Consider the following 22,380-nt stretch of genomic DNA (forward strand, 5'->3'; position numbering starts at 1 on the left):
AGGACTCAGGTAAAACGTGGTGGTGCCGACAGTGGCGCACGTGCACTTGCATCACCTCTTCCGGCACCGCGCACTTTATTTTTATCCAGGGCGGAGGAGGGGCGAAGCGCGAGGCTGTGGAGGGAGTTGGGGGCGGGGGGCAGGGGAGAGAGAGAGAAAGAACTCGCGGAGAGAAAGGGTGGCCGCTCAGGCATTTGGGCCATCTCGAACCCGTGTCGCGGCATCAAGCTGCGTGCGCCGATGCGGATAGACGCTGCTCGGCATCTAGGAGAGACCCCCTTTTTCTGCTCATGGCAGCCTTCGGATTCGGCGGCACCCGTTACTCTTTCACCTCCGCCCTGCCCCCTCTCTCTCTGTGTGCGTTTGTGTGCTACCACTGCTGCAGCACGACGATGGTCGTCCAAGGGATGCGGTCCTCGACCAGGATCCTCGGCGTAGTTTTCACACACATGGGCAGACTCGTGTAGTGGTTAAGGGACCGGATGCCCAACAGGGAAGAGAAGGAGGACAAGGCGCAGAGAAGTGTACGCGCACGGAATAGAATACACAGAGGTAACTAGCACCAACAACGGAACAGCGAAGAAGAAACAGGACAGCATGCCTCTACTGAGGCGGAGGAGGGGGTACGGGGGCTTCGGCCGTGCCTATCGGTCAGCCGCCGCTGGTGTTGCTGCCGTAGCCATAAGGGAGGGCGCTAGGGAGTGGCCGCTGTTGCTGGCGCTCGCCGAGGCCGCAGACGTGACGGGCTGTGACGGCTGCTGCTGCTGCATGGCTCCCGCAGCTGAAGGACCGGATGTGGATACTGCGACCGTCGGACCGCTACCCGCGGTAGCGGCGGCCGCAGCCGCTGGTGCCGCCGTGACAGAGGCGGCGCCGGACGCCGCAGCCGCTGTCGGTGCCGTTGATTTGTTCGTGCTGCTGCCATTCTTCATGAGGTGCTTGTCCGGTGCGAGGAGGCTGTACCCGAGCTGCATCGCCTCCGCCTCCATGAGTTCACGGTCGGACGTCACGAGCGTCACACGCGGCGTCACGGTTACCCACAACGCCACAAACGGCGGGGTCAGCTTCACGATGGGGTGGTAGAGCTCGACGTACTGCTGATCCCCGACTCGAGCCTTGTCGCTGGCAAACCGCTTGTACTCCTCGAAGATGGACACCAACGACCAGCCTTGCAGGTGACGCAAGCAGGCCACGACGGTGCCGGTGCGGTGCTTGCCCTTGTTGCAGTGGATGAGCAGGGGGAGGTTGCGAGTGTCGCAGATGGCGCTGAGAATGCGGTGCATCAGGGGCTCCGAGACATCACAGAAGGGCTCCTTGTTGCCCTCCGTCGGGAAGCGCAGGACATGAATGCCGTTCTCCTCGCAGAACTTGAGATTGCTCTCAGCGTAGTCCTCCGGGCAGAGGTATAAGATGCTGCGCAGCCGCAGCGCACAGAGAAAGGAGTAGTTCTTCTTGGTTGGGTAGCCGCTTCGGTACACGCCAGGGCACACCATAGAGAAGTTGATCGACGGCACGAGGGGCTCTCGTGACGCAGAGGCGGTAGGCATCCGATGGAGTTGCCTTTCCCAACAACGCCGCCGTGCCCTCTCGTGCAAATGTGTGGTGGTGGTGATGGTGGTAGGGAGAGAAGGCTGCTTGCAGGATGCGTGCGTGCTGTTGAAGCGCGTTGGAAAGCTGCTACCACGCTGTCGCGCGCCCGTCGAGCGTCCATCGGTGGTGAGGTAGGCAGGGAGGAGGAGGGGGTGGGGTGGGAGAGGAGGCGTGTACGCTCCCCGGCGAGAATGGCATGCGGTAAAAGAAAGTGAAAGACGACGCCCGGCCTGTCACACGCCTTGTGCATCGCTTGGATGGCTTTGCCGGGCATCCCGCGCCCACCAGGCACCCGTGCGCAACGCATGAAGGAGGTTGGTGGGTGGAGGTGGGGCGGGTGGGTGAGTGTGTGTGTGTGTGGGGGGGGGAAGCGACACAGATACAGATGATACACCGTTGAAGGACAAGTTAGAGACGCTCGCGCGTGGCCATGCAGGCAACCAGCATACACGGCCTCCATACCACATGAACCCCCTTCCGCACAAGGGCTGCTCATGTAGGCATACCCTTCTCCTTTCTCCGTTAGAAGAAGTTGTCAAGGGTATGCGGTCGAGAAGGCACCGGCGGCTGCTGCTGGCTGACATTCCCCGCTGCCGCTGCTGCTGCGTACCCCATCGAGTGCGTCGGCGTGTCGGCGAAGAGGTTGTCCATTACGCCGCGAGGTGCCGACGCCACGGCGGCAGCGGGAGTCGGCGAGCATGCGACGCTGATGCATGGTTGTGTTGTTTCCATCCCACCTAGCATCATTGGAGGCCCAAGTGGTGCGCCGGTACTCCACACGCCGCCCTCATTGCCACTGCCGCCGCTGTCGGCGACCTGTGTCTGTGGTCTCTCAGCTGCCGTCCCTTGCACTGGGGTTAGCTGCACGCTCACCATCGCCGATGGTGCCTGGAAGCCCCACGAGTCCCACACGTCGCGGTGGCACGACGTCAAGGCTGCCGTAGAGGCGTACATGGGCGGCGCTTGGTGTTGCTGCGCATCTCCACCAAGGCTTCGATCCGGCAGGAGAGAGCTTACAGAGGGATAGTCCTGCGGGGCGCCGCTGGTGAAGGCGCTCCACACCGACAGCAGCGGGGCTGCTGCCTGCGCTGGCGCGGAAAACGAATACCGAGAGTCTTGTGGGACCGATGTCTCTGCAGGCGTCTCGGCTCTCGATGGTGGCAGCAGTCGCGACTGCGCAGACGAGGCGGAAGACGACGCAGCAGACGCGGGTGGATTTGCTACTTGCGAGAGCGACTGCTCCGACACGGCGCGCATCGCACGAGCCTCAACCTCATGCCACACGTTCAGGCACGACGGGAACAGGAGCCCCACTAGCAAGTAGGCCGCCGCGGACCCGGCGTCCAGAGCGTCCTGACCGGCGCTTGCTGGGGAGGTTTCGGCGCCGCCTGATGCGACAGGGCGCAGCAGCGGCTCGTACGCATCGAACCTGTGCACCATGTCGAGCGGCAGGGCATGGCAGATGTAGAGAGACGCTTCCGACATCGCTTGCAGATCTCGATCACGCTGCTGTGCATCGGCGCTGATGCTGGTCTTATCCCGCCTGCCATTCGAGTCGGCGCCAGCGCGGGCGACGGGGTCGAACATCTCCGACTCGATCCCCAGCCCCCTCCCATACGCTCTTTCTCCGCTGTAGAAGCCGGTCTCAGGGACGCTGTGGTCGCCACTGCCAAGACCTGCCACTCGCACGACGCTGACACAGTCATGCAGCGTGAAGTCCGTGTCGAGTGCGATGTGCTGCTGCAGCTCCTGTTGCCGGGCATACTTGATCCGCTGCGGTGGTGGCATACAGGTCTTGAGGAAGGCTTGTGCGTTGCGGTGACGGTGGTGATGGTGGCCGCGACAGTCAGCAGCAGCACCACCTGCTTCTCCGCTGCTGCTCTCCATCGAGGTTTTCTCCAAGTGTGATGTGACGGCAAATAACTGTCGGGCCACTCGCAGCTCCGAAAAGAGCGGAACGCTAAAGGTGTGCCGGCAGGCGATGGCGGCGGGGAGGTAAGCCGTGTGCAGTCCACGCGCGCGTCCGTTGCCGCCGTAGCCATGCTTCATCGCCTTCGCGACCTTCGAAAAGAATCCACGCAAGCCACTACCGCCACCACCACCACTGCCGCCGCCACTGCCATCGCCATCGTTGCTGCTGCTGCCGTACACCCCAGAACCACTCCCACTGTAGGCGGCATGCTTTGCGGCGGCAACCGCACCTTCCACGGCGCCGTTGCAGCCGCCCGCGAGAAGTCGGATGGCACGCGGCACCCCCATCGACGACGAGGGACCCGGTCGGTCCGCGAACCACCGCGTGACCAGAGAGGTGTACACGAGCCCAACCGCGTCCACGGAGGCCAGGTCGGTGTACAGCTCCGCGTAGTGTAGACGCGCACGACTACACTGGAGGGCAAAGAGCGCCAGGTAGCGGACGTTGGCCAGGAGGGGATGACCTTCCTCGCCTCTGCCGTGATGCTGAGGTGCCTGCGCCTTGCCCACGCGCGCTGGAGCAGCGCCGGAGAAGACGCGACGCAGCCCCACCTGCTCCGCGGCCAAGACCGCGCACTCGAACTGCTTAAAAATGTGCGTGTGGGCGACGCGCTCTGCCAGTGCTTGGTGCTGGTCCATACCGGGCACCAAGAACAGAGGCCATTCAATGGCCGGGGCGCGACGCTGTCCACCTCCGCCAGCGCCGCCGCTGCCGAGGGTCGTCGTGGACAACCCTCGGCGGTACGCCCCTGTGAAACGACTCACCATGTAGTCGAACACACCACCTTGCACCTGCCAAACCTCATCGAGGGATAGCGACGGGAACTGCGGGACGGGGGCAGCAGCGAAGGACATCGTTAACGACGCAGGTCCACCAGCGAAAGACTTGGAGAAGGATCGTGCGAGGGCCTCCGCGATGGAGCGCAGCGACGCGGTGTCGTCACCGTCGTCATCGCCGGTGCGCATCGCTGTGAGTTCACCGTTGCCATCTTCGGTGTCGCTGTCGAGGCTACGGTTTGCCAAGGTGTTGCTGAACGTGCTCTCGAAGGACATGTTGCTGCCGGCGCCGGCGGTCATGATTGCCTGTCGCAGTCCTCGTGCCAGGCGCGCCGCCAGCGACTCAAGATCCTTCAGTCGGGCCTGCGTGTGCTGCGCCACCGCCTCCAGGCTGTGCCGGAAGAGACGGCGCTTATGAGCGCTCACCACGCGGCGCAGCTGGTCTCGCAGGTTGTCGCTGAAGGCAGGCAAGAGGTCCAGCACGGCTGCGTCCATAACGTTCGACTTCGCCATGGCCCGCAGGCTGCTGCGAACGGCGCCGTAAAGATTAGTGGCGCTGCGGCACCCGTCTCCCTGGCCGCTGTGCGACGCGATTCGGCGAAGATCCACGTGCGCGCGAGCCGCCCAAGCATTCACGGCGCTGCTGCTTACCGCCGCCGTTGCCACCGACCCGTCGGGCGGGTCGGTCGATGCCGGAGAATCGGCCCGCGAGAACCGCGCTACTGGCTCCTGCGGGCACACGCCAACGCAGCCGGTTCGAGCGTCGGCAATCCAGACCCGCAACGCGCGCTTGCCACTGCCGCCGTAGCCAGTGACGCTCACGCCCGCCTTGCCCGGTGAGGCAGACGAGAGGAGGATAAGATAGGGCTGGATGGCGGCGGTGCTGCCGACGAGAAAACCGCTGCTCTCTGTCCGTTGCGAGGGTGGCACCGCGGTAGACGACTTACCCGACGAAACTTGCTGCTGCTGCTGCTGCGCGAAGGGGGGTTTCAGTAGGGTCTGCAGCAGCCCAGTCACCGCGGCCAGGTGCGGCGGGAGGTATGGGACGAGCGGGGACACCCACGTGAGCGGGCTCATCAGCGCCAGCAAGCTGACGACACACGCGGACGCGTGCTGCGGAGTGGCGCCGAGCACCACAACCCGCTCCTCTTGCATCAGCAGCGACAGCAACACGCGCAAGGCGTCTTCGTTGAAGCTCAGCAAGAGGAGCGACAGCGGGACGTCGGCGTAGGGGTAGAGCAAGTCGAGGGGGCGGCAGAACGTCAGCGGATGTGAGGCTATGGCGCCACCACTGCTGCTTCTGAGTGCTAGCTGCACGGTGAAGGTGTCTCCGGGAAGCGTGCGACTGCTGGCAGAGCCAAAGTGGAGCAGCTCCTTTACCAGAGGCAGCACAACCTCCTTCTGTATCGCATCATCGAGGAGCGCTGTGTAGATGTCGGGGGAGAGTGCGGCGCTTGCTGAAGCCGACTCCGCAGATGCGACGCGCTCACGGTATAGCCGCTGAGCGACGTTGCTCATGGCCGCCACCGCCTCGTGCGTGAGGGCACGCATGAAGTTGAACACCGGCGCATCGCTCAGCACACACCATACAAGCACACTAGCCTCCTCGTCGCTGTCGCCACGCAACGCGGCGTCCGGGCGCTGACTGTCCATAGCAGCTTTAGCTGCCGCGGCTGCTGCATCGACCACCACGCTGCTGCCGCTGAAGACGTCACCCTCCAGAATGAACGCGTAGCCGTGTACGTAGCCACCGTCCTCACCGGCGCCTGCGTAGTGCACAATGTCGTTGTACCGCATCGGGCCACCGCGAGCGTCGGGCTCGACTGACAACGCGGTGCCGTCCCCTGCACAGCAGCGCGCTGCCTGCTGCTTGCACCACTGCACGAACTGCGATGATGGCAATGTCAAGTAGCAGCCCTCCGCAGAGACAGGCAGGAGGCACCACGGGTTCAGCTGCGGGCAGTGCGGCGTGACCGTGCTGCACCATGCCACGTCCTCGACGAAGTTCGCCGCTGCAGCCGCGACAACACCTTGCAGCTGGCTGCTATCCATGCCTCTGCTGCGGGATGCGGGAGCGACCTCGGCCGAGGAGGCCCGCTCTACTGCCCGCGTAAGCTTCACAGATGTCCGCACGACGTCGGTCTGCAGCCGGCGCAGCTTTACCCGCTGTGCAAGGCGGCCAGCGGCAAGACAGCGGAGCACGCCATGTAGCGAGGGATGCACCCCCAGAAAATGTGCCGCTTCTTTCGGGGTGGCTGTGGCTGGCCTCGGCGATGACGTCGACGTCAGCGGCGGCCCTTGTGCGTAGTGCGAGATGATCGACAGCTCTGGCAGCGCTGGAGCCGTCTCACCTGCCGAGGGCGCCGACGGCGACAGTTCGAAGCGCGCCGTGGCGCGGAGCAGGAGAAGGCGCGTGATGAGCGGAACGCCGTCGCCAGCGTCGCCACCACCGCCGACGCTCTTGCCAAACATTCTCACGCCGCGACCGCCACCAAACAGCAGGTGCGGATGCGTCGAGGAGATCACCGCAAGCGAAGAGGAAGAGGGCGAGGCGGGTGTATTCAAATATTTCTGTGTATGCGTGAGCGCATCGCGCGCGCGTGCAAGCCGGACGCAATGTGCGCTGACACAAGCAAAGTACTGCTGCTCCGGCCGCTGCCGCTGCTGCTGCTGCTGCTGGAGGGTCTTTGCCCGTCGTGAGCGCGTGTCTCTAGGCGGTGCGTGCGCGCGAAGGGGCGGAGAGAGGGGCGAGAGGTGGGGGTGGGGTGGGGTGGATGGAGCAGCAGCCGCTCGCGCCGACGCTCGGCGCGGGCAGAGGAGAAGAGACGCAACAACAACAAAACCAAAGAACAGAAGCAGAAAAGAAATGACGGCAGTCGGGCTGCAAGGACAGCGGAGCGAGGGAGGGAGGCGAGGTGCACACGCCCACACAGGCAGCAGAGCAGGTCGCGTGTGTGGTGGTGTGATGGTGATGGTGTGCGTCCGTCAGCAGGCGTGAGGGCCAGAGGAAAAAGATAAGTCAAGCAGCACACAACAACAATAACAACGAGAAGAAAAAGAATGCAAGTGTGTACGGTCACAAGCAAGCACAATCACATGGACACCGTGCGTTGATGGACGTGATCCAGACAGGGTACTCCGTCTCCCTCTCTCTGCTTGCTTGCGTGTGTGTGTGTGTGTGTGTGTGCACGTCGAAGCAGCCGCGAGGCGAACAGTGGGGAGGAGAAGGAGGGACCAATATCGCACACCGGTGAAGCTCAGTGCGAGAAAACGGGGCGCGTCGCCTAGAAACAGCGAAGAAACGAGGTTGAGGGAGGCGACGATGGTGGCTGCGGAGGACGCGATGAAATACCTTGTCTGGGTACTGGATGGGAAAGCACACAGACACAGACACACAGACGCAGGGCGGCGCCAGCGTACCTATGTTCACGCCACCGTGTCTTCGACACTGCCGTGCTAGAGAAGGGCGGGAAGGCGTGCTGCGACGCTGAATTTCGCTGATGCGAACACTCGGATTGCCCGTTGCCAAACTATCGCCACTGTTTCAACAACTTGCATCACGAACACGCCACAGGAAGAGAGACCAGAAAGAATGGTGATCACGACGCTCATGAGTAGCTTCGGGGGTGGGGGAGGGGGCGGCAGCAGAGGAGGAGGACGGTAAGGGCGGGAGGTTGACTAGGTTGAGGGATGGAGAGAGCAGCAGCAGCGGCAGGGTGCGATAGGTGGGGCTCGCAGCGTTCTCAAACATCTTCTGTTCGCGCGCTCGAGGCCGCACGGGCAGGTGGGCAGGCGCGCGACTCTTCAGGGTTGGATGCGCGTACACAGTCATACATACCCTTTCACACACGTGCGCTGGCGGTGATACTTGTTTCGCTTGATTTTACGATGCGATCAACGTCGTACAGTTCCTCTGCTATGAAGGGGACCGGGGCGAGAGCGGCAGTGGTCAATGTGCACCCACGCACGCATCGCCGCCTCCATCAGCGCACAACACACCGCAGGCGACAGGGCGAGCGATGCCGTGCGGGGTGCGACTGAAGCGAAACAGTAGAAAACAGGAAGCAGTTCCCCTCTCCTCAAAGAAAGGGGCGGGGTGTGTGCAGTGTAGGTGCGGTGTCGGTGTGTGGCTTCCTCCTCCTCCTTCCGCCCTCGGTTTTTCGCAGCCATGCACTCCCCCCGCATCCCGTGCAAGCAACGCACCCCATGCACGCACGCACGCACGCACACACACACACACACACAGAGGCAGGCCGATGAATGAACCGATACACGAACAGGAACGATTAAAACGACGAAAACCTAGCTAACGCGCGGAAAAGAAGAGATGACGTGGGAAGTCAAGGGAGAGGCAGGAAAGGGTGAGCGCGCTGCAGCTGGTGGTCGGAGTGATGGTGCGCGCAACGGAGGTGCAGAGAGCGACCTACAACTGCCGCGGTCGGCGGGCTAGCGCGCAGCGGACCAATACTGAGCCTCTTACCGCTTCATGTACGCCCGCGCATCCCTCTCCGAGCCTGAGGCTCCTCCCTTCTGGTTCTCCCCCCTCCTTCTCTACTCGTTCAGGTGAGCCGCGAAGCGCGGCAGCACGAAGGCCGCCTTGTGCATGTCGCTGCTGTAATACTTGAGCTGGTCGGCGAACCCGAGCGACTCCACCGGCCTCATGGGCACTGTCACGTCCGTGTCTGCCGACTTGGCGCAGACCAGCGTGCCGATGCTGCCGCATGGGTAGGTCGGGATGTAGATCATTGCGTACTTGACGGTGGCAAAGCCGATATCCTTCTTCAGGAACCCCATCATCTTCTCTATCAACGGGCGATGCAGCCAGACAGACTCGCCCTGGTTGCACACAACGCCGCCCGGCCGCAGAATGCGGAGCACATTCGTGTAGAAGTCCGCGCCGAACAACTCCGACGCCGGCCCCTTCGGGTCTGTTGTGTCGATGATGATGACATCGTACACGCTATCCGGCACGTTCCTTACGAAGGCGGCACCGTCGCCAACGGTCGCCGTCACGCACGGGTTCGCGAAGCCGCAGGCGACCTGTGGGAAGTGCTTCTTGCTCTGCTGCATCACGGCGCCATCAATGTCGACGAGCTCGACGGACTGTACAACGCCGTCTTTCTCGCTCTTGTGGCGCAGCACCTCGCGCACGACACCGCCGTCACCGCCGCCAATGACGAGCACGCGTTCCGGCTTGTGGTGGCACGCCAGCGACAGGTTCGCAAGCATCTCATGGTACACAAACTCGTCGTAGTCCGTGAGCTGGATGGCGCCGTCGAGGGTCATGACGGTGCCCCACGGTCCGCTCGGGTCGGACTCGAACACCGTCAAGTGCTGGAACTCGGTGGGTTGGTCATATAGGACCTTCTCCACCTTGAGCCCCTGTGCCTGGCCGGGCCACATGGTGCTCTCTTCACGGAACCAGCCATCAGGCAGAAGACCAGGGCCTGGCATCTTCACTTTTCTGCACACTCGAAATCTGATCGACAAGTCGCTTGCGGCTGAGCGCTACACCTGAAGAAGTGAATGATCGCTGTTTGGGCTGGTGTGTGCCTGTGCGAGCTGCTCGTGCGTGAGCGTGAGCAGAGACGTAGACGTAGAGGGGGAGGGGCAACAGGTTCATGCGCCGGTTGTGCGGGAGCGAGTCCATGCAGCGTCGTGTCATCCAGTTCAGCATCACTCGCGCAAAACCAGCGAAAAGTAGGTAAGGAGAGAGAGGCCGACCATGTCAGCGGCGCTGCTTGCGGAGGTGCCTGCGCCGCTGACGAAGAGAGGAGAAATGGGAAGGGCGATGGTGGTGGTGCACGCTCGAGAGAGAGAGAGAGAGCGAGAGCGAGTGACGGTATCCATCGACGGATGTGCACCTGTTTCGTTGCTGAGGCGTTCTTGCCACTGTGCTCGTACACCTCCGTGTCGCCACCACCGCCTTCCGTCTCCGCACACACACGCAGATGGAGATTTATCGTTTCGAGTTGTTGTGGGCAGTGACAGTGGCGAGGGGAGGTTCGTGTGTGTAGACGGTAGTCGGGTCTTCATGGAGGGTGCTTAAGGTCCAGAGACACTGGATTGACGCACAGACACACAGAAACGCCCACGCGCTGGCGTGGGCGCGTCTGCCCGCTTACCCATCACCCCGTCAGCGTCTCATCATCAGAGGCTGACGCTGCTGTCCCGCCTCGGCTACGCGTGCAGGAGGTAGTGGTAGTCACGCGCCGTCTAGCGACTCGCTCGCGCTCTCTCTCCGGCGTACTCGCACACATACCATCCCATTCACTTATCGTTCAAAACACGTTTTCCCGTCTGTAGCACTGCGGCTTCGAGCTCCCTACCATCAATACCACCGTGGGTTCTCGCCCGAGGGCCGCGGCCTGGTACAGCTGTGTGTGAATGTGAGGGACCCCCCTGGGCCTGGCAACGAAGGATGACTCTTTCCATGTCTACACCTGAAAGGTTCTGGAGACGGTGCGTCAGCTGGGTGCACGCTCGCCGTGTGCATCACGCGCACATCACCAGGGTAACCAAGCTGACGAAGTCCCTGTTCATCTTCCCGCGTAGCAAGCTTCTACCCCTGTGAGCATTAACTCATTATCGCCTCGCTGTGCTAGCCATCACCGAGCCACCCGACGAGGAGGGGGGGGGAGAGGGCTGCCAGGATCTTTCCCTCTCTTCTGCCCTTCATCTCTCAAGCCGTGCAAGACGACGCCTGCAGTTGCCTGCTGCCGGACTCGGTGCACCCGACATGCTCGACGGTCGTGGTCTCTGTTGGGGTGATGACTGGTGAAGCGATGAGCCGAAACACTCGTTCTGCTGAGTTGGCGTGTCGTCTGCATTGCAGCTGCCACGCTGTCCGAGCAGAGGAGAGGATAGGCCCAAGAGGCCATGCAGGTAAGGAGGGGGTTGGTGGGTGAGCCACTGTTGCTAGCATCACGGCTGTGCGTGTCTGCGCACCAGATACGTCAGCGCATCCTTGCACACACACACACACACACACACGCGGGTTCTTCCCCCCTCCCTCCCCCTTTCCCAAGGCATCGCGACTGCAGAGATTATGCAAGTACACTACCCAGGTGCTCACTCTGCCACCACACTCGCGCGAGCGGTCAACACCAGCAGCGAGAAGATGCAGAGCAAATTTACATAGTTGCAGTAGTGGCGCATGCTGCTGATGTAGCGGTCAAGCCCGCACACGATGAGACCGCCAATGAGCACCACTAACATCCCGACCATGCCGAGACCGCGGACTTGGTTTGGCGGCTGCATGAGGATAGAGTAGGCAGCCCCGAGGCTCACAGCGACTGAGACGATGACGATAATGTTCGTCATCACTTCATCGGCCATGACGTCGAGCTTCTTGATGCGCTCGCGGCGCACCGTCTGGCCAGCCTTGCGGCGCTCGTCGTTCTCCTGCCAGAACTTCACCTTTTCAGCGAGCTCCTGCGCATCTTTCGCGAGCCGCTCATGGCGTGTTTCCGGGTTCGAGACAGCCGCCAGCCACTCCGCCTCCGCCGCGTCCTCGACGCGACGTTGCTCCCCCGCCAGGACCCGGCTGCACGCGGCAAGGACGCTATTCGAGGCAAAGACGCACAACACTACGATCAGCATGTCGAAGCTGATCGCCAGCGGGGGGTCCGGTTGCAGCACCGACTCGCGACTCTGCATGCGGGCACGACTCTTTCGGCCAAACGCCTGCCAGAGACCCCCGGGGCCGTCTAGCGGCGTGCTCCCGGTGACGATCATGAGAAAGTAGCAGCTGACGCCCAACAGCAGCGCGCTGAGTACGGGCTCCGGAGACGTGAGGACAAACACAATGGATGGGCGACGCGGGTCGGGAATGTAGAGGGGCGTCGTTGGACGCTTGCGGTTGAGCCAGCTCATCGAGGCGTGTATGCTGCTAAGGTTTCGTGAGGATGCTGGTGATTCGGTTCGACACCGTGGCGGCGCTGCAGCTGCGCTTGCGAGTGAGGGGGCGGCGGAGGTGGTCGCACGGACACGGTGTGTATGCGTGTGTACACAAACACACACACAGACACAGACACAGACACAGAAACGTCTCCCCACGCAGGCAGACCCACGGCGTTCACAACGCACAACAAAGAAATGAGAGGGAGAAAGTGGTCGGCGTCAGTGCGGAGGTGGTCGTAATGGCTGATCAATGACGGCTGAAGGGAAAATAGATTCATAGAGGGGCGCATACGGGCAAGTGAACAGCTCAACACTGCACCCCAGCCCCTACCCCTTACCATACTCCTTCGGGGGTGTCGCTGATGCTGCACATGGTGTGCCAGTGCGGCGTGAAGGCAGCAGAGACTGTCGCGTGAGAAGCTCATCCATGCGAGTTGGAATTCGCTGCTGCTGGACCGCTTCGTGTCTCGCCATCTTGGGGGTGGGGGAGGGGTGAGGGAGAGGTAGGGGAGACCGCATGCCTAACAGTCTCATCAAGGGATTCGCCGTTGAATGCCTCTTGCATGCTTTCCTCTCTCTCTCTCTCTCTCTTTCTCTGCGTATGTGAGGGGCTTGCGTGCGTCAGTGCAGCGCACGGCGACAACGAGAAGCATAGGGCGAGCATAACCAAAAGAAAGTTGACATCCATCGTCCTTCCCATACGAGAACCGACTTGCCGACACCGGTGAGCACAGCTGATGGCTCGTTTCCTCGCACCCCGCTACAGGCTGCCCCCCGAGACGACGGAGGCGAGAAACAAGTAGCGCAGCGCTGTCCCTTCCATGGCCGCACGCATGATAGTTTCCGCCTTGGCCGGGTTGCGTACAACGTGCGTGATGAACACATCGTGCGGCTCCAGCAGCGTGTACTCTACAGCCGCGGCGGCGGCATTGGAAGATGGGGAGGAGGGCGGCACGGCCGCGCCACGCGCACCCTGCGTAGGCTCCGTGACTCCTGTGGAGCTCGCAGCTTCAGCGCCCACAGAAGTCGCAGCCGCTGGTGTGCGCATCGCGGCTGAGGTTTTAGGCGCTGAGGACGACGACGCGTTGGGCTGCCGTGGTGTTTCTTGGCCGACGTCTTGCTTGAAAGGCCTTCCCACCATCAAGTTCGCTGCCGCCGTCGCCTCGTCCTCGGTTTCATCCAGGCTCACGTCCGCATTGGGGCTGGTTCGCAGGCGCTGAGGAGGCGGGCGCAAGCAGGCGGCAAGGTCTTCGCCGTTGACGCTGCCGCTATCGTTGCCTGCGATCATGGACTGCAGCGTTCTGATCTCCTGGTGGATAAGGTGTGTCTGCAGTTGTGCGCCCAGCGCATCCCCGCCACCACCGCCGTCCTTCACGCCGCCCGTCATCATGGAGGCCTTCGCAAGTGGTTCCTTAGCGCTCAGGAAAGCATCGGGTGGGGCTGCCGTAGCGCGTGTCGCAACATCGGCGTCGCTGATGCCCAGTGCCGCCGTCAAGGTGGCGGCCATCGTTGTGGGCTGCTGTGAGGCGGCCGTCAAGCACGAGACGGGCACCATCACGGGTGATGTCGAGCGCAGTTGGGCGGTTGCCGGCGAATCTTCTCTTTCGGCAACAGTGGCGCTCATGACAGTGGTGGTCGGGGCAGCGGGCGACAACACCGCGTGAGGCGCAAGCGGCGACACGGAGCGCTGGGGATTGGTGCGTGCCGCATCCCTCGCTTCAGACACAGGCAGCGGGGAGGGAAGCTTCCGTTGCTGCCGCTCTGCCTCGCGGTCCTCTTGGGTCGGCATCCGGAGAAGATACTCCGCACTGCCTGCCTTGGCGGCCCGCCGCAGCGCCTCCTGCGTTGACGGTGTCAGCTGCGCGTAGTAGATCTTTCCCAAGGACGAAAGGGTGTCCGTGGACACGTTGATGGACGGTGACGACAGCTGCGCACGCGCGTAGGTCCATGCAGTCGGCAATGACGACGCCTGCGACATGGAGTCGGTGGGGGCCGTGGTGCTCTGCAGCTCCTCCTGGCTTGCAGCAGGCTGGGTGTCGGATGCGACTACGGTCACCATGTCGCAGCCATCAGTGTGGTGCTCAACGGCGGCCGCGGCAGCGATCACCTCTGCCGAGCGCCCCATTAAATGCGCCTCCGTCTGCTCCGATGCGAAGGCGAACGTCGCACCGTAGGCGCAGAGCAGGTACACCATGCTCGCGTTCTGGTTGGCGATAGCGTAGTGCAGCGGGGTCAGCCCGCGTGTGTCGACAGCGTTGAGTTCCGCACTCAGTGCGCGCAGAAGCCGCAGCGCGCTCTGCTGCCTGTGCTGCTTACGTCGGCGGGGCTTCTCCTCGTCACTCGCGGAAACCGAGGCACGTGCATCTGGCGCAGCCGGGGAAGACCCGCGCATTGTCGTCGCGGTAGTGGTCATGATTGAATGAAAGGAGCTGTAGTAGGACATCGCAGAGGGCGAGTCCGGAGAAGGGCAGGACGAAGATGAGCAGCGGCGGTGGTGGTGGTGGGCTGCTTCCATGACCCTGTCCCGCTGCCTGCTTCGACTGAGGCTGCTGATGAGCGACTCGCTCTTACCGGCGCTGACGCTGTCCCCGTTGCCGCCGACATTGCCCGTTGACACCTCCACGGTGGCCAAAGTGGTCGTGATTCTTGTCGACTCGTCATCACTCTCGGCGCGAGACGCCTGTCCATCGTCCTGGGCGGCCGCAGCCTCCATCGCTGCCGTCGCGGCTGCTGCGACACAGCTGAGTCCCGTGACGAGCTGCGCACGGCGGTGCTGATTCTGCAGGCGCCGAGCCACGATCAACAGCGCCTGCTGCAGGGCGCGACGGGAGCTGGCGGAGACCATCTGTGCGCAGGCCCGATCCACCGCTGTCTCCACCGCCGCGAGGTGGGTGAAGTCGATCGGGACGCCGGTGATGCAGTGGCGCAGCTTCGCCACCGCCGAAACGAAGGCGCTGGCGCGCTGCCGGCGAGGTCGTTCCGCCCCCTTAGTAGCTCGTCGGTACAGCTCTCGGGGTGCACCGGGAGCCTCAACAATGCGGCACTTCACATTTTCGTGGTTGCTGCTGCTGCTGCTGCTGCGCGAACTGGAGTCGTCAGCGTCCTTCTCGCTACCACATTCACCTCTCTTGCGGCGGCGAGGGGGGTGGCCCATGTTTGCGTAGCAGACGGCCATGTCCATGTGCAGCGCCGCAGCTGCGGAGATGGAGCCAAAGCAGGTCTTCGCCATCACGGTGTTGTCGTTGCTGCCGTCCCCGTCCTCGTCATCTCCTCCGTCCATGCGGAGTCGCTGCGATGACTGACGACGCGAGTGGACACGCCGGGGTGACGTCGTCTTCCGAGAGGCACTGCGGCCGAACACCGTCTTGCGCATTCGACGCCGCACCGCATCGACGCGAATGTTGGTCTGCAGTAGCGTGACAAGAGCGCGCACAAAGCCCTGCTGCTTGGCTCGCGTGCGTCGCTCTCGCAGCGGGGTTGTCGGCGCCGCTGCCATGCTGGCGGCCTCATTGGATTCAGCAGACCACCTCGCACTGCTCCACGTGTGGTTGAAAATGTCCGAGCTGGAGCTGGATGCAATGACGTCAGTGTCGCTCTTGAACGCCATCTCGGTGGTGCCTGTTCTGCTTCGGTTCGTCGAGGACGGACTCAGCGACCGTTGCAGTGCCGCCTCGATTCCTGCGACAACTTCACTCGTCGCGGCGGCAACGGGCAGTGAGGAGGGCGACCTGGAGACGTCGTCTAGTTCAACAATCTTTTCCAGCAGAGGTGCTGCTTCCGCAGCAGCCGCACCTCCACCGCTCGCCATCATGTGGCCTACCCCAGGTGCGCTTGCGCTGCTGCTGCTGCTGCTGCCCCCATCTGCAGGGAGGACGTACTCCTCCGCATTGGGCGGGTTCGGCTCGGTAGTCGCCGCCACCACGGCCAAGGACTCGGCCACCCCAGCGAGGTTGCAAGCAGCTTGGCTACTTTGATAGGCGCGTAACCGCCTCTGCTGTCGACGACGCTGATACGCGCCCTGCGTCGCCGTCGCTGACTCTCGCCGGACACTTTCACCGCGCTGCTCATTCTCGAAGACGTCGTCCAGCGCACACGGAACGTAGTCTGGCGCGCCACGCCAGCGCAGCACGTACGCGAGGCACTCTGTCGAATTGCCCACGGCCGCAAGGTGGAATAGGTTCAGGCGCAGCGGCCGCACCCAGAAGACGGCAGGGACGAGGGAGAGGGTCGCGGTGGGCGCTGCTGCTGCTTCGCCACTCACACTCGTATACCGCGAACACCCGTCCGCCTCCTCAGAGAGGGGGGCTGCGACGTGCGCCAGCACTGGCTGCTGCTGTTGCTGCTCCGCCGCTAACCCTTCCACATGGAAACTGATGTTCGCACCACTGGCGAGGTCCAGTGAGGTGCTATCTGTAACGTCGGGTGCCGCCGTGGCCTGAGAGGACAGCAACGACGGCACGGTCGTCCTTGTCGTTGCCAGTGCACCTTCTGGTAGCGCCGGCGTCGCTGTAGTGATCGTCCGCAGTTTATTCAAGCTCGACCTGCGCGCTCTTCCGCCCAGCTTCTCTGCCTTTCTCACGCGCTTGTGCGGAGCCGCGGCAGCGTCACGGTCGTGCACGACATCCTCGGTGTAGCACCCTTGTAGAAGCAGAACCCGTGCCACCTGCGCGTTGCCAAGGACCAGAGCGATGTGCACAGGGTTGAAGCCGTGGAGGCAGCACCGCTCCCACCAAGTTCGCGTGGATGGCGAATCGGGTATGGCGGCCGCGGCTGCTGACATTGGCGACGGAAGCGCGGTGGCGGCGTCTCCCGCACCGTTGTCAGCCAGCGGATGCACCGCCGACGCCGTGAAGGCGCGGGATCGCGATGCGGGAGATGTGGGCAGACCACCAGAGGCGGCGGCGACAGGCAGCGACGCCAGGGAGTCATGCGGCATCGATACCATCGCGAGTAGAGACGCGGCTCCTGGAGGTGCCGCCAGCGCTGCTGGCGGCGGCCGTTCGGGCATACGTGGGGCAGCCACCATACTCTGCGAAAGTCCGGCCACCACCCGGGCCGTGGTCGCCTGCAAGGCAACGCGGTGCAGCATACTGGCCACTGCCAAATCCGCGTCCAGCTCCACGGCAAGCAGCAGCGGCGACTTGCAGTACCCGTTGGCGATGGGGTTACCGGCGTTGGTGATATGCATGTCCACCCACTCACAGTGTTGCGTGAAGGCCGCAAGAGGGACACTGGCGTTTCCCAGTGCCTTGTGCGAGTTGTCGTTCTCGCTCGACACGAGAGAGGTTGTGTCCCTTCCCTTGTTGCTGGTGCGCTGCGGCGTGTCTGACAACGCCTGCTGCTGCTGCTGCGTTGGATGTGTTGCGGCCTGGTCGTTGGCTTGCCCGCCAGAGCTGCACGGCGCAGCGGTCTTGCCGGCGCCTTTGACGAGGACTTCCGTGTTTTCCTTGTCGCTCTCCCAACACGAGGCTGCGTTGATCACGGAGGCGAGTGACAGTGTCTCTACCTCCAGCCCCAGCAGCGGGTTCGCGCCTTCGCGCAACAGGGTGTTGACGAGCCCAACGGACCCCTGCATCACGGCCAGGTGCAGCGCCGTCAGCCCTTTCGCGGTGGGGAGGTCGACTTGCGCGCCGAGACGCACCAGTGCCCCTACCATGCCGTACCAGTGCCCCTCCTCCGGCTCCACGACAGCCGCGGCGGCAGCGGCCGCCGCCGTCGTCGCCGGAACAGCCGTGGTTGTTGCTGGGATCGCCGTTGGGTTCGGCCCACGTACGGCGCTGCTTGTGCTTCCAGCGGCCACGTTACTGACGCTCATGGACGACAGCGGCCGCTGCGATGACGGCGTGAAGATTTGGAGCGGCGAGACAGCAAGCGGCTTGCCAGGCGTACTTGTGGTCACCGGGTCGGTCCTGGTGCGCAGGGAGGTCTCTCTTGCTGTCTTCGTGCACGCCGTCTTCTGTGGGCTCCTGCCACTGCTCTTGCGGTTTTCCATTCCACTGGATGCGTCGCTGCCAGCCGAGTAGGCGGCCTGCAACTGTGCTTGCACCCACTTTAGTCGCTGCTGCTGGTCGCGTCGCCGACGCCTTGTCGCCTGCGCGGCAGCTTGCACGGCAGTGGTTTCCACGATAGGTATGCCTACGAGATGTCGGGCCCCTTGCACGGCTGCGCTCGGTGACTCGGCCGTGATGTGCGGCGACGTGTGGACTTCGGTGCGGTAGAGCACCGCGTAGTGCAGCGGCGCGTAGCCAGCCTTGTCCAGCACGTTCGGCTCAGCGCCGATGCGGCTGAGAAAGATCGCTCCCTGCACAAACCCTCCCATGGCTGCGTAGTGCAAGGCGCTGCGTCCCTTGGCGTCCACCCGATGCCTATAAGTGTGGCCGTAAACCGCCAGTAAACTTTGCAGGGCGTACGTGTTGTCGCCGTTGCGGCTCACGCAATCCAGGAAGCGCGCGAAGCCTTCCTCTTCATCGGTCCACGCACGCGCTGTCGAGGAGCTGAGCGATACGCTCTCGCTGAAGGACACATTCAACATCGTCGAGGTGGAGTCCAGTTGTGTCGACGGTGACGATGGCGGCACCCCGTCGCCCTCACAGATGCAGCGTGTCGCAGCGAAGCTGGGCACCACAGTTGCCAGCGCCCGTGAAAGCCATCCATCTTGCGTGACCGACTGCTGCTGCTGGGCTTCTTTTGCATTCTCAGGAGCCCCACCACCGTCATCTTGATGGTCCGCGTGCTCACGAGCGCCTGGCACCGCCGAGTGCGCAGGAGGGTTACCGGCGTGCAACTTCGTTTCGTTCTCGTCAGAAAGCGTTGAGGCGGCTGCCATTGTGTCCGAGGCAGACAGTCGCCGTACCCGCATCGCCCTCTCCTCATGCCGGAGCTTCGCGCGCTCCATCGCGAGCAGCCGCTCTCGCATCTCCAGCTCCGCTGCCTCGGCCTTCCCGCCCACGCGTGCGACGGTCGGCAACGTCAACAGCATCGAGCCCTTTAGGTTCTCGCGTGTGAAGCGGGCAGGCGTGGAGCTCAAGTGCTCCATACCCGGCGTCGGTGAAAGCATCGTCAGAGGATTGACGGCCGGCATCGTGTGCAGCAAGGCGGTGGCGACAGTGGGGACGACACCGACGCCGTTCACATCTTCAGCACCTCCAAGAGCGCGTGAGCTGCTACTGCCAAGCTCCGCCGCTTCGCCCGTGGCTCTGCCAGATTGCTGCAGCACCTTCGCGGCTACACTGTGCCAGAACTGCATAGGCGAGACGGCCGTCACCACGGCCGCGCCGGCTCCATCTACGCCGTGTGAGCCTGGTGCGTCGCCGCCGAGGAGCCCATCGTCTTCCCGGCCTTCGCCCGCAACGACGCCGGTTGCGCCTTCTCCCAGCACCGTCGCTGCCGTTGCCGTCACAGCGGAGGGAGGGGGCAACGACGAGGCGGGGTCGACGGCTGCGCCGGTGAAGGAGGCCCCGAGACGGCGCACCGTCCACGGCGGGCTTGTGCCCCCGCCAGCCTTCATCAGGCGCGCACTTCGATGGGCGATGGAGTGGCGACGGAGACGACTGCCAAACGGCGGCATCACAGCGGCACTGACTGCCATGCCGATGCTGTTGCCCCGGCTCACCAGCAGTTCTCTGCCCACCGCCGCTGGCAAACCCGGACCACCGAGCGGCCCCGGCGTCGCTGCCGGCATGGAGCCTGCCACGTGCTGCCCCTGCGCGTTCACGGATTCGAGGGAGGGCGGTGTAAAGGAGAATGAGAAGAAGAGCTCCCACCACGTGCGACACAAAAGGCGGCGATACTCGGTGGACACCCAACGCAGCGGGTCCGCGACGGCGTCGACGAGGTTGGCTACTGCACTCCCCGTTGTGAGCAGCACCGCCGCCGCCCACGCCCATGCGGCGTCCGAAAAGAACTGTAGCATTAGCAGGAGTAGAGCGACCGTCAACACATGCCGAAAGTGGAACGGCACTGGCGTCATCGACACCACGGCTGCTGCTGCGGTTGCGCTCATCGCGGCAGATCCTGCCGTCTCCATACCGTGCAGTCGTCTAGTGGACGGAAGGTGCCAGAGATCAAGGCTGCCGCGAAATGTGCTGTTGCCTAGCCTCCGCCAGGTGCGACACGGCAGACGCGGCCGAAGTTGCTGCTGGCGTGCGGCGGGCGTTGCGACTGACGCAGCCGCTGCGGCCGCAGACGCCGCGGTGAGAAGTTGCCCGGGCAGTCTCATCCAGCGGCCCACAAGTACCCGCACCGCAGCGAGCAGTAGCAGCCCAGCTACGCCGACAAAGCCCTCTGTGGGGCATGGGACGGCTGCCGCGGCTGCGGTGGCTGTGAGCAGTCGCTGACCTCCACGTCTTCCGCGCTCCGGCCCAGAGCTCTCTTGCGTTGTCGACGCTTCTACAGCCGCCCAGGCGGACGCCGTCGCCGTGGCGGCGGCGACGCGAGCCACCGCTAGCAGAGCAAACATCAGGAATGTTAGAAGAACCACCACGACGTCGCTCAACCAGAAAGCAACGAGCAACCGCTGGCGCAAGTGCTGGAGATGGCGGTGCCGTTCACGAGACGAGCAGCCCCTATCACCATCACCAGCACGACCGGTGCGGCTGGTACGTTCCTGTCCCTCTTCGCACTCACAAGCACTGAAAGACCACAGGCGCCACCAGGAGCAGCGCAGCAGTCGACGCCACCGGCTGCTGCTGGTGCTTGATGGGTCCTCATAATCTCTGAAGGGGGACGAGGAGGTGACGTGGCTGGCCGAGCTGCCAGGTTCCACGATGTTCCACACCTTTTCGTCATCGTCGTCGATGTCATCGTAGTCGTCGTTGGTAGGAGATGGGGTTCGCTTCTGCTGTTGCTGCGGTCGTGCAGGACGCAAGCTGCGCCGCCAGGACTTGCGCCGGCTGCCTCTGAGCGTCGCATCCTTCACCAGAACGTCGTTCAGGCTCGGCGCCGCCGCGGCCGTTGCCTCGTGGCCGCCAGTAGCACGCTTCACCTGCTTGGCGCGGACGGTGGCGGTAAGGTCGCCGCCTCCGCACACGTCCTCCGCACCAGGGGTGGAGATGGAGATGCGCGTGCTGACGCCGCTGTCTGCGAGGTTGCCTTGGGTGCTGCCACCACGATCGCGAGCATGATTTACGTACGAGGACGCAAGGGCCGAACGCCGACGCTGCGCTGCGAGGGATTGCGGGACGAGAATTCGAGGTGCCACAACGGAGCCTCGGCGCATGGGAGGCGACAGAGAGGCTGCTGCGGCGGCGTAGGTGCCTGCTCCATCGAGGATGGAAGCGCCGTCCTTGTTCACCTCGTCAGTCGCCCCCACCAACGCTGCTGGTGTAGCTGTGGTAGTGGTGAAGCCCACAATGGCCCTCCAGAGGCCGGGATGCCGTTCAGCAGTGCCCATCACTGCGTAGCGCCATCGCGCGTTGCACAGCAGGGCGAAGCTGCTGAAGAACGCCGTGGCGGCGATGGCCTGCAGGAGAGGCTCGTAGATGTCGTAAAGACGCACTATCCTTGTTGCAGCCGCCGGTGAAGACGACGCTGGTACAACCTCTGTCCAAGGGCTCAAGAAAGCATCGAGCACCACCTGACCTAGCAGCACACCCACTTGCCACAACGTCGACACTGACGAGGATTGCGAAGCTGGCTGTGCCCAGTCGGGCTGTGGCGGCGACGCGCCAGCTGACGTCCTTGTCCATCGCGGCAACAGCTGCGAGGAGGCACCCCATAGGGAGGCCGTCCGTTTACCAATGTCCTGACTGCCGCGGCAACGTCGCATCGACCCGGCGCTCATGAAGTAGGCGATAAAACCTCCATAGCACACGTAGTGCACAATGCAGTACCACGGCTGCACCTGCCGAACGCAGTGCAGGCGGCGGAAGCGCACGAGGAAATAGGTGCCGACAAGACCAGCCAGGGCATAGCCAGCGAGTGCTACAAGACACACATGGGTCAGCTTCGTCATGCTGCACCCTCTGTGGTGTGTCGCTTCGTTGGACTTTGAGCTCGAAGGGAGGGGAGGGGAAGGAAGACGACAACACACACACACACACACACACACACACACACACACACACACACGCACACACACGCACGGAGTGCGAGTGCGAGTGGGCTGTCGACCGAAGCGAGATCGATCACTCGGATAAGAGG

The 22,380-nt window shown here is 63.5% G+C and overlaps 5 protein-coding genes across 5 annotated transcripts; all 5 read right to left on the reverse strand.

Annotated features, from left to right (window-relative positions):
• Nucleotides 1-644: 644 nt before the first annotated feature.
• Nucleotides 645-1,547, reverse strand: LMJF_04_0560 (putative tyrosine phosphatase; the record flags this gene model as incomplete). The annotated part of the gene is made up of 1 exon (XM_883446.1): nucleotides 645-1,547. One exon carries the CDS (start codon nucleotides 1,545-1,547, stop codon nucleotides 645-647), a length of 903 nt encoding a protein of 300 aa, XP_888539.1.
• A 565-nt stretch (nucleotides 1,548-2,112) lies between these two features.
• LMJF_04_0570 (conserved hypothetical protein) lies at nucleotides 2,113-6,810 on the reverse strand (the record flags this gene model as incomplete). The annotated part of the gene is made up of 1 exon (XM_883448.1): nucleotides 2,113-6,810. The coding sequence occupies one exon, from the start codon at nucleotides 6,808-6,810 to the stop codon at nucleotides 2,113-2,115; it is 4,698 nt and encodes a 1,565-aa protein (XP_888541.1).
• A 2,079-nt stretch (nucleotides 6,811-8,889) lies between these two features.
• On the reverse strand, nucleotides 8,890-9,792 carry LMJF_04_0580 (spermidine synthase; the record flags this gene model as incomplete). The annotated part of the gene is made up of 1 exon (XM_883450.1): nucleotides 8,890-9,792. The coding sequence occupies one exon, from the start codon at nucleotides 9,790-9,792 to the stop codon at nucleotides 8,890-8,892; it is 903 nt and encodes a 300-aa protein (XP_888543.1).
• Nucleotides 9,793-11,409: 1,617 nt separating this feature from the next.
• LMJF_04_0590 (hypothetical protein) lies at nucleotides 11,410-12,213 on the reverse strand (the record flags this gene model as incomplete). The annotated part of the gene is made up of 1 exon (XM_883453.1): nucleotides 11,410-12,213. One exon carries the CDS (start codon nucleotides 12,211-12,213, stop codon nucleotides 11,410-11,412), a length of 804 nt encoding a protein of 267 aa, XP_888546.1.
• Nucleotides 12,214-13,000: 787 nt separating this feature from the next.
• LMJF_04_0600 (hypothetical protein) lies at nucleotides 13,001-22,192 on the reverse strand (the record flags this gene model as incomplete). The annotated part of the gene is made up of 1 exon (XM_883455.1): nucleotides 13,001-22,192. One exon carries the CDS (start codon nucleotides 22,190-22,192, stop codon nucleotides 13,001-13,003), a length of 9,192 nt encoding a protein of 3,063 aa, XP_888548.1.
• Between the last annotated feature and the right edge of the window lie 188 nt (nucleotides 22,193-22,380).

This window comes from Leishmania major, chromosome 4, assembly GCF_000002725.2.
Source record: "Leishmania major strain Friedlin complete genome, chromosome 4".
NCBI classification, from domain to species: Eukaryota; Euglenozoa; class Kinetoplastea; order Trypanosomatida; family Trypanosomatidae; genus Leishmania; species Leishmania major.